The 19,403-nt window shown below is 36.5% G+C and overlaps 2 protein-coding genes across 2 annotated transcripts; one reads left to right on the top strand and one right to left on the bottom strand.

Moving 5' to 3' along the window:
• The first annotated feature begins 6,126 nt into the window (after nucleotides 1-6,126).
• Nucleotides 6,127-6,979, top strand: LOC141710862 (protein RSI-1). Its single transcript, XM_074513374.1, has 2 exons — nucleotides 6,127-6,367; nucleotides 6,480-6,979. The coding sequence occupies exons 1-2, from the start codon at nucleotides 6,299-6,301 to the stop codon at nucleotides 6,684-6,686; spliced, it is 276 nt and encodes a 91-aa protein (XP_074369475.1). The 5' UTR covers nucleotides 6,127-6,298; the 3' UTR covers nucleotides 6,687-6,979.
• Nucleotides 6,980-9,879: 2,900 nt separating this feature from the next.
• Nucleotides 9,880-11,930, bottom strand: LOC141712705 (H/ACA ribonucleoprotein complex subunit 4-like). The gene has a single exon (XM_074515748.1). The coding sequence runs from the start codon at nucleotides 11,823-11,825 to the stop codon at nucleotides 10,119-10,121; it is 1,707 nt and encodes a 568-aa protein (XP_074371849.1). The 5' UTR covers nucleotides 11,826-11,930; the 3' UTR covers nucleotides 9,880-10,118.
• Between the last annotated feature and the right edge of the window lie 7,473 nt (nucleotides 11,931-19,403).

Here is a 19,403-nt window from a genome sequence, read left to right as displayed (position 1 = left end):
TCTTGTATCTTCAAGGTACTTTTGTAGTCTTTACAATTCCGTGAATGAATTGTTTGTTGATTGATAATCTTGAATCTTGAACTTGTTTGTATTCTGAATTTGAGATTGTTTGTCGAGATCTCTTTTTATTTTGTGGAGAAATGACATATTGATAATTAAAATGACTTATCGATATCTTGAGTTCTGTACATATATATTTGACTTTTCGAGGTCTCTATTTCTCTACATGTGGAATGACTTGTCGACATCTCCAGTTCTCTACATGGGCTTCTTGAAAGAGATATGTCCTAAGTCCAATCATGTATGAGGATTTAGGTATAACTTTTATATAATCTGTTTTGATTTCATTGATATTAATAAAAGACTTGTTTTGTTTTTATTGCGGGCTCTGTCTATTTAAATGTTTAAATAAGATATACAACAGTTTAGAGTAAAGCTTTTTATGGATTGTGATGAGATCATAATAATGAGACCTAAAAGATGATAACTCTAAACTTAAATAGTTCCTGGTCGTAGGATTACTAACTGGTAATTAATAATCCGCAAAGATCGGTACATACTATGCTTGCTTCATTATGAAGGATGTCTGTTCTCATAGACATTTGTATGGTGACACTATAGCTAGTATGTATGTGCTTATTATAGAATAAGTTCACTGAACATGACTCACACAGCTGAACAACTGATGAAGTTCACTCACCTGTCAGCAGTTGTTCACATAGTGATAGTTGTACAAGTATCCTTAGACTTGAGGTCATCATAGTCATCTTGTGTACACTGAACTATGCTTTGGTTTAGTTCTTAGTCTCAAGGGACAATTATAAGGGCTCTACTGGGTATAGGAATTTGTACACGAAGATAGTGTATGATCAATAAAGGATCTACCCCTTCCAGTGTAGGAAGAGAATGTTCAATGCTGATCCACTTATGTTAGTTCAGGAATCTCTGGCCAAAGTGAATGAAATTAGAAAGGAGTTTCTAATTTACATTAAATAGAACTAAGCATAGTGAATGGGAAAGCAAGTGATTAAATAAGATAGGCTTGACACAAGTTCCATGCCTTGTATTTAATCGTGACATTGCAGGGTAGAAGGAATTAATTGTACGGTAACTACTCACTGAATAGGTTCTTGATATTCTAAGCAGTGAATTCGTATTATCCGGATAGTCGCGATATGCTGAGAAGTATCCCTCACGATGTAGAATAAATACGATTAATTAATTAATCATATTTAATGAATTAGAGAATTTATATAAATAATGATAAAATAGTTTTATTATTATTTATTTCTACTACCGGCTTAATATTGAACCTACAGGGTCACACCATAAAAGAGAATGATTTAATGGTGGAGAAATTAATTAATAATGGCTGATAATTATTTATTTATGAAATAAATAATTAATTGGCAAATTTAATAATTGATTAAATGATATTTAATTAATTATAAATTAATTAAGAAAAAGTTCTTAATATTATTAATTAAGAATTTAATTTTTGGAAATTAAATCAAGTGAGAGAATTATTTCTAAAGTGTTTAGAAAAAGAATTAATAATTAAAAGGTGTTTTAATTATTAGTGAGAATAATAAAGGGTTAATAATAATAATATTTTATGGGAAAATTTTCAGCTGAAAATTTTGCCTATAAATATACTATTATAGACCCTATTTTTGCCTCAACCAAAAAAATTTAAAAACCCTAATTCTCTCCATCTCCTCCTCCTTCATTACATCATTTTTCTTGGTGGATACCAGTGGAGTGCTTCACACTTGAGGAGCAGCTGCTAAGGATCTCCGTTCATCATTTTTGGATCGCCATTAAAGACCTCCATCTTTCCATTAACGTAAAGCTTCTTAAGGTAAACATACTGAACTACGAATTAAATATTATTTTTCGCATGGATCCTGCGGAGGGTTTCATTTTTTTTTTAAGATTTAAATTTACGTTCTCGTTGCGTTTATGTGCTAAAAACCCTTCACTTCTAACTTGTCAACATCTTGAGTTCTCTACATGAAGATTTTGACTTTTCGATATCTCTAGATCTCTACATGAAGAAATGACATGTCGATATCTCTAGTTCTCTACATATACATTTTGACTTGTCGATATCTGAGATCTCTACATGCATTTTGACTTATCAATATCTCTTGGAATTTCTCTACAAGTCATTTTGGACTTCTCGATAGACTTCTCAATATCCCTTGATCTGTAATTTATCGATATCTGACTTAAAACATTTTTCCTAGAATAGTATTATTCAAATCCAAGCTGCTACACTCCTCTCTGAGGCATGATCAGGATTTGATCTTCTTCCAAAGTTTATTCCTTTGCTTGAAAGTTGTTCACAGAAAAATCCTCCAAGCTACTCTACTAAACATTTTATAGACTCAAGGAATATAGTTACAAAATATAAATATAGATTATCATACAATTAATCCTTAGGGCTGTCAATATGACTTAATCTTGTTATATACAGATATGCCTTGCACAACAACATGCCTGAAATGGAAAGAAATTTGAAGATGACTGAGTTGGATAAAGTTAACACTAAGAAGTACTTAGATGAGGAATGGGTATCAAAATGGAAGGATCCAACCTAGCCAATCACTGTAAATCATGCTTTTCTTCACTTGGAGACTGCTGAGAGACAGATCAAAAATCCCGATGTGCTCACCCATCTAAAGGCTTCAGCTTTAATGGTCAAATCCATTCATTCCACTCAGGTAAAGCCAATTCTCAAATGGATCAACTCAAAGATGCCTTCCAGAGGTTAAATTCAAGTCAGAGCATGATCTCCAAAAGCAATTGAAGCTCATCCTTATCAGACAAGACATAATTGAAGCCAATCAGACTAGTTTAGAAGCCACTCAAGCCAAGATGTATGGGAAATTGGATGAGGTACAGCGGTCTATGGAGCTTATTTTCTCTATCCTACTTGGTGATGATGCCAAAAAGGGGGAGATAATTTCTAAATCTAAATGCAAAGAGTTCCAGTTAAAATCTGATGACAGAGATGATGCCTCAAATGGAGGAAATAAGGGTGGAAAATCACTTGGGAGGTACAAGGATGGAGAAACGGTTGGCTCTAATGGTGCTTCTAAATCCACTATCCAAATAAGAGGTGAAGCTGGAAGAAGTGGTGGAGCTGGAAGGAAGAAAACTACAACTTTTATAAAGGAATTGACTATTGTGACAACTACTGAAAGACAGACTCTGGCTGTCACAAATGCTGATGATGATTAGGCTGAAAGGGTTATGGAAGTTGGTGTTGAAGCAAGTCAATTTATGAAAACTTTGAAGATGAAAGGAAGGAAAACAACTTTATTTTATAAGGATCCCAAAATTATAGCTTTTGATTCTTAGGTGAGTAGAAGGATTTTTGGAAAACAAATCATAGAGTTAATTTTGAGCAAATAAGGTTGATGGAAGAGTAAATATTGATACTGTCTCACCATATGATGATGTTCCTGGAAGACAAAGACCAACTAAAGGAGCGGTGATCAAAGAAGTCAGTCAAACTCTAAATGCTGAAAGATTTGTTCTAAGGTCCCAAGCCATTTTAAATGTTGATAGAAAGTATAAGGTGAAAGAAAAAGTTGATGAATCCTCAAATCTTGCACCGGAAGACACAAACTTTGATTCTGACATCTCAACCCCTGACAAAACTCATGTTGAAGATATTCCAGGAAAATACTGATGAAGTTGCAAGATTAACCTCTGACACTGCTCAAGTTAAGGAAACAAAAATTCAACCAGTCACAAACTCTGATACTACTCATGTTGATGACAATACTACTCAAGACATAAAAGTTGATCACACTATTCATGAAGGAGACTCAAACTCTGATTCAGAAGGCTCAAAAACTAATAAGCAAGAACTTACCTTTAAAGAAAAGAAGAAGCTACTGTGGGGAAGTAAGACACCATCACCAAAGAGAGATTCTTCTGAGACCATTAACAAAATCTGCAGTGGTAATTCACAAACTAGAATGGATGGCAGAAGAGGTGGCTTGGGTCTTCCAAATGCTGATAATTTCACAGGTAATGCTTTAATTTTAAGGGAGCCAGGGAATCTGACAAGAATCGGTGAAAATGTGAAGCTTGAAGATCTACAGAAGATTCTTTTATTCCAAATTATGCTTGATTTGTCTGACACGAATAAGCTAAAAAAAAGATGTTGTATTTTTTTGACTCTGAGAAAAGGTTGAAGATTTCACGAGAACAAATGAGAGAAAAACCATGACAGGCGTTGGAATATATCACAACTTTGTTAAAGGTAATCAACTCCACAACTGCTAAGTGGTCTGCTTATTTGAAAGACTTGATATCTAGGAAGCAGAAAGGAATGCTCAACAAACCTAAATACATTCTAAAATACATTGATGAAAATGAACACATTGTTTATGCCTAAAGGAGGAGCAAGGGTGATTACATCTATTGGGATAAATGTTCTTACTCTTAATCCAATTGGTAAGAAAGTTGAATTTTTGGAGCTGGATGACTTGTCACTTGGCAGATCTAACATTCATGACCTCATAGCGGCTATTTATCAAAATAATGAATCTACAGAGGATGGAAATGTATTTGAATTTTCTTGAAAAAAATATACTCAAGAAATTCTTTGATGATGCTACTGGGTTTGCCAAAGTTGAAGACTGAAGATAAAATCTGATACACTGATAGTAAGATTGTACATATGTTTATATTTTTGTATTTAGATAGTTTTGACATCATCAATTAGGAATTTGTACATAAATTACTTAATGCACAAGTCGGGGGAGATTGTTAGAAGAGATTGATGATATCAGTATTTAACTATCAGAGTTTGCCATCAGTATTTGATATCAGAGTTTGACAAAGATGTCGTCATCAGCATTTGTCGTTAGTATTTGCAGATCAGTATTTGTCATCAGTATTTATTGATATCAGTATTTGTCAAGCCGGGATTAGGAGATATCACGGGAGGATATATTTACATAGATATATCGGTATATGACTTTAATTATTGTAGCAATCAATAGTTGGATATATATATTAGAATTCCTTATTCACCTGTAACATATCTTCTAGATTGATTGTGTAACTGTACAGTATATAATCACATATTAGGTTAAGACCATATGTGTCTTCGAGCATTGATATATTATACATATAACCTAACAGCTCTCAAGGATATCGGTTCATCATTTGAGAGGGTATTGTAATCAGTTTTTATTCATTAATATAAAAACTATTCATTATGTTAAGTTCTTTAATTCGATTTAATTGTTTAACTATTCACCCCTCTATAGTTGATTTAAGGCCTAATATAATTAAAGTCGTGTCAAAATAGAATATTGTTATTTTATTTGAGTAGTGTTGGAGGTACAAGAATATCTGAAAAATAAATTTCAAAAGACATATGTCATATTTTAATTAGTTAACTTATATCAACACTCGTGAGATCTCTCTTACATTTTATATGAACTACATCATCTTTTGAGAAACTTTTGAGATTTTTTTAGAAAACCTCTACAATTACTCTATTTATAAGTGTAATATTGAACTTGAGGGGCAAGGCAAGTTTTTCTTTGGATTCTTGTTATTTTTATTTTTATGAAATACTTGTTGAGAATATGTATGTACCAGTATAAGGTGCCAAAAAACTTCTTGTTTCTTCAATGATCTCAGATAATTTTAACGAGCCTCATTATACATTCTACCTCCAACTGTATTTTGACGAAATTTCAACCTCTGCTTATTTTTACGATAATTAGAGATCCTATTTTTTTATTCTTTTATCATTCCTCCACCCCAATCTTGAGTCTAACACTACACTTAGCCATTTTTCTCATAATATCATTATTATCTTCATCCCTCCAAAATTCTCAATAAAATATAAATTTAGATTGATGTATAAAAAACGGAACGATATTTATTTTAACAAAATACCGAAAGACGTCAAGATCCTAAAGATAAAGGAAGGATTAGAGGTAGGATAAAAGATTGAGGAACAGAGTAACATGCAAAACTTGACATTAGTAGCTGGTAGGACATAACAGACGACGGTAGATGCGCCGGTTTCATCGGAAACAAATTGTCAAAAATGCATATGATTTTTTTAGATTTGGTCCCAGGTATAAGTTATAACCAAATCTCATGTATCTCATCAATGATTTAATCACCTAAATTACGCCCCAAAGAACGCTTATTCCTTCCCTATATATAGAAGCACTTCTCACATTCTCCTCTTCAAGCCTGGCTTATCTATCATTTTCACCACTAGCCAAAACACAAAACTTTAACAGTTGGTTAAATGGCAGCTGGACGAGACTTGTTGCTGGTGTCGTTGCTTTTCTTGGTTGCATCATTCAACATTGTCGAGGTATGTGCTGCTAATGATAGTTCAACGTTGTCACTTGTGTAGTTTGGAAACACATATATTTTTTTTGAAATCATGATTTTGCTGTTAAGAAATTGGTTTTGTTTTGATGCAGGGATACAATAGGCTGCGTCGGGGAGACTGCAAACCGAGGTGTTCTTACAGATGCTCAGCAACATCACACAGGAAGCCTTGCATGTTTTTCTGCCAGAAATGCTGTGCTAAGTGTCTGTGTGTTCCTCCAGGCACTTACGGGAACAAACAAACATGCCCTTGCTACAATCGCTGGAAGACTCAGCAAGGAGCTCCTAAATGCCCTTAGTCTTACCAACTCCTGTAAACTATATCTCATTCATCTCTATATACCCTATTCTTATCTATATGTTTAGCTATTCGCCTGTCTTTTTTCATCACATTACTATTTTCTTAGGGAGTTATTTATGTCAGTTTGATGCGAAAGCAGTGATTCTTGTATTAATTCTCGTATGAGAATGACTGGACAATTCTATTGTTGTCTTTTGCTTTTTTGTTTATTAATCTTATTTTTTCGAGTTTGATTACGAGTTTCAAATATGACGATGTAAGTAAGTATATGACTTGCTGTTTTTTTGGTAATATCTGGTAACTCAGTTCGTTCTTGCACAAGAGATTTGCAGTTTTTTCTTTTGGTATCTGGTAACTCAGTTCGTCACAAGTCCATTTAATTGTATTTGTATTTTTGTTTTTTTGGAAATTAAATATTCAAGTCATACAACAACAACGCTTCAAAAAAATTTGTTTGTTTTCGGAAACAATGAAAACTCACCGAAGTTAACCTGCTGGGTAGCCAATAACCTATCTCTAATCACATATAACTCCGCTAAAAGGGGATTTAATTTGACTGATACTTAGCGAAAGAGTTCTTTGCCTATAAATCATCAACATATTCATCGCTAAAATGACTATATAACTATTTAAGTCCTCAATCTTGAGGATTCCGCTTTACATATTCTCATATGCTTTGACACTTAACATGGTGCACTCTCTCTTTCTCATCGTTAATTATACCATGAATTACTAAAACTTAAATGGGAAAAAAAAGTAGCTTCAAAAGATCTTCCTTTCTCTGAAAGAGAGTCTGATAAAATCATCAACATATTTAGGAGAAACACGGTAAAAGAGTTCTAAAAAAGTCTCAACCACAAGTATGCTTTGCTGATTAATGATCAGAGTCAGTTTTTTGAAAAATTCATCTAGTCTGCAAATCATACAATTTATACCAAGCAATCAAAAGATGATCAGGAAATATGTAAAACAGAAGTTTTAAACCATGCATACAGAATGGTCATCTATTACAATAAGAACCCCACCCATGTAGTCTGTAACCCAAAAACAATCACACGTTTTGCTTCCACTATGACCTGAAACTCTAAGGCTTTATTTGGATGGGGTTGTGAGGGAGGGAGTTGGGTTGGGATGAATTCAAAAGAATCATTTGAAAATTTGTCAAAACAGGGGTTGGGTTTTGTGAGGGTTGATCAAGGGTTCAAATGGGGTTAATTTGCAATACAAAAATTGAATTTTTCCAACATCCCAAATTAGAGCGTTGACAGCTTACTTTTTTTTTATTCATCCTCTCTTTCATTCTCTCTCTTTCTCACTCTCTCTCTATTAAAATTTTTACATTTTTTTTCTTTCTGAAATTTTTTTAGTTTTTTAAAAATATTTTAAAATTTAGTTAAAATTTTTAGATAAATTTAAAAACATTCACTAGCTTTTTAATATATAATTTATACATGATAAAAAAACATTACTCCAATTTCAAACCAAACATGTTAAGGGTTCAACCCCTACTAACTTCAACTCTGCACTTACATAAGGGTTCCCCTCCCTTTCAACCCTCAATCCAAACAAGGCCTAATATTACAACACTAGAGACCTTTTACTTTGGCACGAACACAGTAACCAAACTTCTCATTTGCTGCAAAGAGAGAAACCGAACGACAATAAGTGATAAGTGAAGTAAGAGCGTCTCTCAAACCCTATAATTTGAAGAGTGAGTGACCCAAAGTTGCCCCAAGACCGGCGGCAAGACACTCCTCAAGTCCTCATACCCTTAAAGACACTTCCGTCTTTATCTTCACTTTAACTTTTTTTTTCAATATTTAAAGTACTTTTAATATGAAAAATAATAAATAGAAAGCCAGCATAAGCAGTATCGTTATTGATACACAAACATATATAACAAGGAAATTCAGCTATCCAATGTCTGATATATAAACTTCTGGAAACTGCTTTCTAAGTTCATACAGAAGTGTACCGGTGCATGACCTCTTATTCTAGCAAAACATCAACTTCCCAGATTACTATGCACAAGTGACTCAAAACCAATAATTTAAAAAGATTCATGGCCAATATAAACATTGATAAACAGAGAAATGTATGGCTAGAAACCACAATTATAAGGTAGTTTGGGATAAAAAGTAAGTCTTATTATTTTGATACTCTGGTACAAATTAAGAAGCACCTGGCAACAGGTATATAACTAAAATAATAGTTATTCTTTAGATATCAAAAATCTAATTCTAATCAAAAATCTAATTCTAATCTCTAGTTTAGCCAATCTCTGTACGAAAGTGTAATAATACCATCTCCTGTTTTTCAGTTTCAATAACCGTCATGGTTTCAAATTAAATTATGTTGCACTAGGGAACATTACTGTTGATTCATGTTTATACGAAGAAAGTCTCTTCAGGTTACATTTATTATTTACTAGTTTAATTTCCTCATAGTATAGGTGAATCACAGTTTCTACTCTATATGAATTATGTTCAGGGAGACTATGAAGTACAGTTACATTTGATAATGGTTCAACTTCGGGTATCAAGTTCATGAATCTGGTATAGTGTAATGTTCTGGTCTAGCAGGGCATTGTGAATGAGGAAATATTTATACCCACTACAGTTTGTAATATGGTTTCATACAGGCCAACATATATCCTAACTATTTAGGCTGGAGTCAGGAAAAGAGTTGACAGAAGCATACTTAAACAAAATTGACTTGAAAGTATGATCAAAACAATGAAGGTGACTGTAACATTCAAGTAAAAAGGTGACATAATAGATACAAATAGTTTTGCACCTGTTGCTTTTTGCAAGCAGTGATCAACACAATCTACTGAAAGTGCAATGGAACAATGGTTAAAAAGGTAAATCAATCAAATATATGATTAAAAATAAATACATCAAAAACTGGAGTAGTGTTGTGGGTTTCCAGGTTGTCCATTGGTTAAGTGGTTTAAAAAAACAGAGAACCCAGAACCTACACGGCAGAAGTGGCTACATGTAATACACAAGGCTTTCACCAAAAAAAATCTAGAGTGCATGTTATAGTGACGTTGAATTTAGCTTAGATGAGGCATTGCAAGCTCACAGAATCATAGATCATTATGCAACAATACAATTGATCAATTCAAAAGGTGATGGAATTTTTTTTCTATATTAAAATTTGACTGAAACATAGATAACAACCACATCTGAAGCTAATTGCTAACAATGTTATTGAAAACATAATGCTCAGAAATATTATAGATAAACATAACAACCACGGGTTCTAAACAAGACCAACAAGGACAAGTACATGCCCACTCAAGAGCTAAACAATGTCTTTTGGAAGATCAGCCACCTATGACAAAACACATACAGAATAACGCATCCTTGGAGATGATACAAACGCCAATAGGATACGGTATTACCGTGATATGCTGAATTGTCATCTACTCATCCGCCCCATCTTTCTTCTTCTTTTTCTTCTTCTCTTTTTTCTTCTCACTCTTAGTAGCATCATCATCACTACCAACAGCAGCTGTAGGCGAATCGCCATTCTCCACATCTTTGCTCTTCTTCTTTTTCTTTTTCTTCTCAGATTTCTCCTCAGTCACGGGTTCATCATCAATTTCCTTGCTCTTCTTTTTCTTTTCCTTTTTCGGTGTTTCCACATCCGAAGCAGCAGGAGCTTCATCAACAGCTCCCTTTTTCTTCTTCTTTTTCTTGTCTTTCTTGTCACTCTCTAAAGCTACCTCAACCTTAGTTTTCTTGGAAAGTTCTGGTGCAGGGCTAGCATCAGTCTCCTCCAGCTTCCTCTTTTTCCCCTCCTTATCGGTATCTTTATCCTTTTTCTTCTTTTTCCTCTCATCACCCTCCTCAATAGGCTCTGCCTTCACAGGTTCACTAACAGCCGCAAGGCTAGCAACCATAGAATCCCCACCAGTGGGAAGAACCACATTCCTCAGCCATTCAGACGGAGTCTTCTCATTCGGCTTCCCATGCTTATCCAATTTCCCCTCAGCAACCAACTTCTTCTTCATCGAAGCCTTAGGTCCCAAACCCCATTTCCTAGGATAAGTATCCCTATCCATCACCACCCTCTTAATCTTAGCAACAACCCCATGATCACAAGTAGCCATAACAGCCGTCGTCATCTCCGCAATCCCCAAAGCAATAGCCTCGCCCTTAGTAGTCATCAGAACAACCTCCTCCCCAACCTCAACATCATTCTCAAACCTCAACAACCCAGGAATCATCAACTTAGCCCCATAACAAATAGCATTAACAGCCGAATCCTTCACAACCAACCTCTTATAACTAGTCAAAAGAACCTCAAGCGGCATAATAACTCGTCTCAAATAACTCTCATCCCTAAAATTATCAAACACCCATTGCGCATCCATAACATCATGCATTGTCACCATGTTATCCTTCTCCCCCATAATCCCCGACCGCACTCTCCTCAACTCCTGCATATGAGCCCCCACACCCAAAATCAACCCCAAATGAACACACATTGTCCTAACATAAGTTCCCGCCTCACACGAAATCCAAAACACAACCAAATGCTTCTCGGCATCATACTCAAGCATCTTACTCTCATAAATAGTCCTAATCCTCAACTGCCTCTTAACAGCCGATATCAAGGGAGGTCTCTGAAACACCGCACCAGTCAAACTCTCCAACGCTCTGGCGACTTTGGCAACATCAGTGACACCAGAATGCAACCTAGCAATACAAACATATTCTTTCCCAGCCCCTTGTTGTGACTTAACCAACCTAGTAGCTCTATCAATACAAACAATCAAATTACCAGTAACTTTAGGATCAAGAGTACCACTATGGCCGGTCTTTTCGACACGAAGAATACGTTTAATCCAAGCAACAACTTCATGACTAGAAGGATTAGCAGGCTTATCAAGATTCATAACACCATAACGAATGTACTCGGCTAAAGGTCTTTTGAGAGGAGAATAACCTGAGGGGAGTGGAGTGTAATGACCTGTACGGACATTGAGACGATCGTAGTTCTTGAGAAGGATGGGCCATTCAGAAGTGTCGATTGATGGAGTAAATGATTGGGGTTTGATTAGATAATCAGTGTTTTCATCTTCTTGTTGGCTTTTGGATTTGGGTTTTTTCTTCATGTCGGACATGTCGGCGTTGTGGGTGGTGGAGGTTTGAGAATTAGGGTTTTTAAAGAAGGGGAATTAGGGATTTAGAGAAGGGGGTGATGAGTAGGGTTTATAGGGTTTTGGAGGAGTTTGTGTGTTTTTGGTAAATTTGGGGTCATATTGGATTGGACTGTGTTGGGTGAAGAACTGAGGTTTAAGCCCATTTTTTGTGGGAGTCCAACCAGCCCAAACTATGTAGCTTCTTAAACACACATTTATTGAACAAAATCATTGTGTTCGGAAATGAGCATGGGTCGATTTATAAAAAATCTTGTTCAGGTTTTATTTTTTTAAAAAGGGAATCAATTCAATAATTGTATCTACAAACACAATGGAAATGAAATAAATGCTTATATCATTGTTAAATTCTTTCATCATGAAAAAGATAACCAAGTAATTTTTGAGATGATATAAATATATACATGTATTTGTCATAATCCAAATTTTTTAAGTAATCGCTTGTAAATGTTACGTCATTAAAAAAAATTCACTAAAATAAAATAGTGAAAATCTTGTAGATTTATAATCTCAGACTGATAGGCCATATATAATCAGGCTCAAAAAGAATGTTACATAAATCCAAAGAATGTTACACCCGGGCTCAATTTAGGGTGGTCCCCCGGACACGTGACACTGGCCAAAATATCAATTGTCACATATTACCAGAAATGGAACAGCAATATATCAGCCGTCCACGTGTGTGAATCTCAAAACACCCCAGTTGCAAAGGACAGTCGGACCTCACTAACAATCTAAGTCATTTAATCATTCACCAACCAAGAATTATCACGGGTTAGGATGAAAAGATACAAACCCCTAAAACCCTAAATTTGGGAGCCTATAGAAGGATTTTTAGGGGTTGGAAAATATTCGCTGGATACACACATATACACACACCCCTATATATATATATATATTGAATAGCTCATTTTTCCCTCTTCTTCTTTTTCAAGAAACCTCATTCTTACTCTCACACCGGAGTTGCCGCGGGGACACAACCCCCCTCCGGTTTTGTTTAGCAGAAGTCCCCGCATCACAGCTTAACCACACACCACCTGCCAAGTGGACTGGGCTCGAGCTCGAGCGAGAGAGGAGAAGATCGCGGAAGAAACAGAGTTATCATTGGCGCTAGAAGGAGGGGCGAAACTCCGACTTATACCCCGGCAAGGTTAACGTCCTTGCCCTTACACTCGTTTTTCATACTGTTCATACCTCAAAAACATACATATTGTTGTATTCGTGTCATTTTCGCCTATTTTATTCTGAAAAATGGCCACAAGAAAGAGTAAATCATCAATCTCAGGAAGAATTCAACCCACCGTCGTCCCATCCAGGGATGGAGAAATGGAAGAGATAGAAAAGGAGCCCCCCCATAACTCGTGCTTCATCTCAACTCCAACCGGAAGACCAGAGGATTACTATTGAAAAAGCAGCCCATAAGTATTACAGAGACCTCTACGAACCCTTGGGGAAGCATGACCCCGGAACAGATTCAGACATCTGTGAGCTTGTGGAAAAAAAAGAACCGTGAGCCTGAAACTCGCCCAGGGGATCATGAAGAGCACTCCGGAGAATCCCGAGGTTCGGTCCTCGACCGGATCGCCAGGAACCTGAAAAGGCCTCCAGAAAATGCCCGGGACGAAATCAAAAGAGCCGCACTCCGGGATCGGATCAGATCCGGAAAGAAGAGGAAGCCAAGGCAAAATTTAACATTGAAAAAAGAATCCAAGAAGAGGAGGCAAAGTTGAAAAGAAAGACATGCAGGGTTCATGTTTCCTCAGACTCTGAGCCAGAAAAGGAATCTATACAGAAGCAGATGGCCCGGGCTCTCTGGGTTCTCAAAAGAAAGGTCGAAGGAGACATGGAAGTTGGAGCAGTAGTCACCCCCTTCACCAGAAGACTGGAGTCTACTCCTAGAGAATCCGGCCTTAAACACTTCAACTTTGACTCGTTCGAAGGGCTCGCGGACCCCGAAGAGCACCTGAACTACTTTGAGCATATCTCGAATATCTACGATTATAATGACCTCACCAAGTGCCACGTCTTCACGTCGACGTTGAAGGGAGGGGCTCATAAATGGTTGCAGAATCCCCTCCCGAAGCATCGACACCTGGAAAGACTTCCGAGAAATGTTTTTGAAAAGATTTCGGGTAAACCGCATGAATGAGCTACAGATGTGCCACTTGGAAACGATCCAGCAAAGAAGCAGAGAGACGCTCCTCGAGTTCATAAAAAGGTTCCGAGAGGCAGTCAACCAACTCTCCAACCTCGAAGAAAAAGAGGCCGTTAACACTTTTCGGAGAAACCTCCACCCGGTTTCGTGCGAGGGCTATGTCAAGGACTTAATTCACAGAGAGCCCCAAAGCCTTGCCTCATCCTATGCACTAGCCTCAAAATTCATCAAGGAGAATGATTTCTTCACTTCCATGAAAATGAACAGAAGAATCCGAGATGATGATGAGTCTCCGGAGCGACGCTCCTCGTACAAAAAAAAGAAGTGGTTCAAGACAGACAAATAGTCTAACTACATCCAGTAGTCTCAGGGAACCCCACCCCGGACGAAGATGAACTCCCGAGTTCAACATAAATACGGGAGAATGTTTGGCATCAACAGGGAACCCACCGCCTGAAAAAGGTCATCTATCTGGTTAGTTGTGTAAACACCAAGGCCAGGGTGACGAGGAGCAGGGGCGTAGCCAGTCCCTGGAGCATTATTGACCAGCTCGTCCATATGTGCCCGGTCGTACGCCTCTTTCCCTATGGGTATATAGGCATCAGATAAGTCTCTTAAGTAATAATCGTGGGGAGGACTATTCTTCTGGTCTGTACAAAGTAATGGTCTATGTCTACCCAAGACCCATCCTTCCGGGCCAACGTCTGCCCAGGATGTAAAAGGAATGTTGGCAATTCCTGAACTACGGGTTGTGAAGAGCAGGGAGGCATGTTATTTGGATTCAGAGACGAATCACTGGATGAGGTTTTGGGCAATCCTAAGAAGGAAGGACGAGCAGATCTAAGTTTAAAGTTAGCTAACTGTTTCACTCTCCTAACCATATAACTACCCGGATTCTATGCCATTTCGGAGATAAAAACAGGGAAACAAAAACAACTCAGAAACAAATAACCTCAAAATCAAAAACAACTAAAGTATGTTATATAGCCAATACATACAAATATACTTACACGAAAACACAAAATAGCCATGAGCAACAAACATGTTAGGTCCCGTAAAAGGGCTATTTTAAGCTAAAAAGGGGGTTGAATAGCTTAATTACCAATTTAAAAATTATTATGCCATTTAAAAATATTTATCCCATTTTAAATATTTTACCGATGCAGATTATATACTGTTAGATATATTTGATAATGTCATGGCTAATATGTTTTATGTTTAGTTTTCAGATCTCACTTGAACAGGATAAATCAGTACTTAACTGTTGATCAGTACTTATACTGGAAGTCAGGACTTAAGGATATCAGTACTTATGTTATCAGGAGATAATCATCAGAAGATAGATATCAGAACTTAAGTGCTGAAGGACGATCAGATAAGGACAGTAGCTGATTAAAGGAAATAAGATCAAGATAAACATAAGAAGAGATATGCATGAAGAAGGAATTCCGTGAAGAATGGAATACTTGGAAGAAAAGATATCTGATTGATATATTTTAGGAAGCAGAATTATATTCCATATCAATTAGCGATTATCTTGTAACTGTGTAGTATGTAAACACAGACATAGGGTTTACACTATAAGTGTTATCATTATTCAAGAAGATTATTCATTGTAACCCTAGCAGCTCTCGTGATATTGTTCATCACTGAGAGGTAACAGTTCCATACTGTAACAGAGTTTATTGTTTCAATAAAGTTTGTTTTCTATTACTTAAGTTCTTAAAGTTCGATTTGAGTGTACTATACACTGTATTCACCCCCTCTACAGTGTGTGTGTGACCTAACAAGTGGTATCAGAGCCGATCTGTTAACACACATACAGTTAAAGATCCAAACACAATCATGTCGGACACAGAAACTCCAACTAAGCCTACCAAAACTGAGGAACCACCAAAGACTCAAATTCAGAGTCGGTATGAGACCATCAGAGTTCCCATACTGAGACCATCTGAATATCCCATATGGAAGGTAAGGATGACCATGTTCCTGGTAGCAACAGATCCAGAATACCTTGATAGAATCAAGGAAGGCCCTCACAAACCAACCAAGCTCGCTGTTGCAGTTGCAGGTGAAGCAGCAAAGACCGTACCAAAGGAGAAGAGTGATTATACTGCTGAAGATATAGCATCAATTGCTAAGGATGCCAAGGTACGACACTTACTGTATAGTGCCATTGATAATGTAATGTCAAACAGGGTAATCAACTGCAAGACTGCTAAGGAGATATGGGATGCTCTGGAAACAAAGTGTCAGAGAACGGAGACAATTAAGAAGAACAGGAAGACAATACTCACTCAAGAGTATGAACACTTTGACTCAAAGACTAATGAGTCATTGAATGATTTATATGATAGATTTGTCAAACTTTTGAATGATTTGTCATTGATTAATAAAGAGTATGATCTTGAAGATTCAAACCTTAAGTTCCTGTTAGCTCTTCCTGAATGCTGGGATTTGAAGGCAACGACAATAAGAGACAACTATAATCTTGATGAAACAACTCTTGACGAAATCTATGGTATGCTCAAGACTCATGAGCTTGAGATGGAACAAAGAAGCAAGAGGAAAGGTAGAAAGTCAAGGACAGTTGCTCTTAAGGCTGAAGAAGAATCCCCCAAAGCAGCTTCCTCAAATAAAGACAAGGGTAAAGCTCTTTTCATAAAGTCTGATATTGAGTCATCAAGTTCTGAGAGTGATGATGACTTAGATTCTGAAAGCTTGCCTGAGACTGATGCTGATGAGGAGATGATGAAGCTGTGTGCTCTTATGGTGAAAGGAATCACAAAGATTGCATATAGGAAATTCATGAAGGGAAAGAAGTTTTCCAGGAAAGGCATAAGTTCTGATAAGAAGAATTTCAGAAGATCTGAAGGCAGAGGAGGAAAGTCTGACAGATGAGATTATACCAATGTTAAATGCTATAACTGTGGTGAGAAAGGCCACATATCTCCTGATTGCAAGAAGGTAAAGGCTGACAAAGGCAAGGCTCTTCTCACAAAGCAGAAAAGCTGGACAGACACCTCAGACTCTGAAAGTGAGGAGAACTATGCATTGATGGCAAATGCTGATAAATCAAGTGCTGAGAGAAGTTCTGAAGCTGCTGAAACAAAGGTACCTCAGACTACTTATGCTTTTCATACTGATGATATTAATGAGTTGAGAAGATATCTTAAAACCATGTTTGTTAGTTATAGAGATCAAACTTTAACATGTGAGAGATTAAATTCTGAAAATCTTGCATTTAAGAAAAGAAATGATTTCTTAGAAAAAGAGTTAGTCATGTTCCATCAAACTCAGAAGGATAGAGATGATGCCTTTTATGTTAGGGATGAAGTGCTAAAAATGAATGAATCTCTAAAAACTGAGTTAGAAAAGGAAAGAGTGATTATCAGGACTTGCACTAACTCTGGCAAAACAACTTAAAATTTGCTAAGTAGTGGAAACTGGAAATAGGGCTTAGGTTATGGAGAAGATAAGAATGATAAAGGAACTGAAGAAATTAAGCCTGTTGATAAGCAAAAGCCAAAGTTAAAACCTGTTAAGTTTGTAACTGTAAAGTCTAAAAATGAGAAATCAGAAGTTACAAAGGAATTAACTTCTGACAAACTAAAACAGGAAAAGACAGCTGAAGTGAACATAGGCTTAATGACAAAGAAGCAGCTTAAGTATAAGCTGAAAGATGTTAAGAATGCAAACAAGGTAAAATCACCTAGAAAAAATAGGAATGGAAAGGAAGGTGTGAATAAAAGCAATAATTATAAACCTGTTCCTGATGCTTCTAGGAAAACATGTCATAACTGTGGAAGTTCTAACCATCTGGCTTCTTTTTGCAGGAAGAATAAGAATATTAACTCCTTACCTTCAAAATCAGGAGTTAAGAGTCAGTCTGTTAGATACAAACCACAAAATCCTTGTTTTCATTGTGGTAGTTTATGGCATTCCATTTATACTTGTAAGGAATATCATAGCTTGTACTATGATTATTATCAAATAAAACCTTCTTTGAAGAAAGTTTCCATTGTTCCTTCTAGTGTAAATTCTGATTCAAAGTCTGATAGTGTAAGTTCTGATAAGAAAAATGTTAACATAAACTCTGATGCTAAATCCGCTGCAAATGTTAACAAACTTAATAAGGCCAAAGGATCCAAGCAAGTCTGGGTCCTTAAAACTAATAATTAGTGGTCTTTGTGATTGCAGGGCAACAGAAAAAATATTCTAGTTCTGGACAGTGGATGTTCAGGACATATGACTGGAAATAAGGCCCTGCTATCAGACTTTGTGGAGAAAGCTGACCCAAGTGTTTCTTATGGAGATGGCAACATTGGAAAAACATTGGGATATGGCAATATCGACCTTGGAAATATCATAATTAAAGAAGTAGCTCTGGTCTCAGGACTTAAACACAACCTACTGAGTATAAGTCAAATCTGTGACAGAGGTTATCATGTTGATTTCTTTGAAGAACACTGTGAAATTGTGAGTAAATCTAAAGGCAAAGTTGTTCTGAAAGGATACAGGCGTGGTAACATTTATGAACCTAAGCTTTCAACAAGTACTAATGGTTCTGCAATCTGTCTGATGAGTAGAGCATCAATTGAAGAAAGCTGGAATTGGCATAAAAAACTCTCTCATTTAAATTTCAACAATATAAATGAACTGGTCAAGAAAAATCTTGTGAGAGGACTGCCAAAGTCAGTATTTGCTCCTGATGGTCTTTGTGATTCCTGTCAGAAGGCCAAACAAAGAAAATCTTCATTCAAGAGCAAGACTGAATCATCAATTCTTGAGCCTTATCATCTACTACATGTTGATCTATTTGGTCCAGTAAATGTCATGTCTATTGCAAAGAAGAAGTATGCGTTGGTCATAGTGGATGAGTTCACCAGATACACATGGGTGTATTTCTTGCACACAAAAAGTGAAACTGCATCTATCTTGATTGATCATGTCAAATAGCTGGATAAAATGGTCAAAGATTCTGTGAAAATTTTAAGGAGTGACAATGGCACTGAGTTCAAGAATTTGATAATGGAAGAGTTCTGCAAAAACCATGGAATAAAGCAGGAATTTTCTGCTTCTGGAACTCCACGGCAGAATGGAGTTGTTGAAAGAAAGAATAGGACTCTCATTGAAGCTGCACGTACAATGCTTGAAGAAGCAAAGCTTCCAACCTATTTCTGGGCTGAAGCTGTACAGACTGCTTATTTTACTCAAAATGCAACACTCATTAACAAGCATGGAAAAACACCATATGAGATGGTGAAGAAAAAGAAGCCAAATCTGAAATACTTTCATGTATTTGGATGCAAGTGTTTTGTTCTCAAGACTCATCCTGAACAGCTATCAAAGTTTGATCTAAAAGCTGATGAAGGAATCTTTGTTGG

Source organism: Apium graveolens, chromosome 3 (assembly GCF_009905375.1).
Source record: "Apium graveolens cultivar Ventura chromosome 3, ASM990537v1, whole genome shotgun sequence".
Lineage (NCBI taxonomy): Eukaryota > Viridiplantae > Streptophyta > Magnoliopsida > Apiales > Apiaceae > Apium > Apium graveolens.
This window is presented reverse-complemented; position numbering and strand designations above follow the sequence as displayed.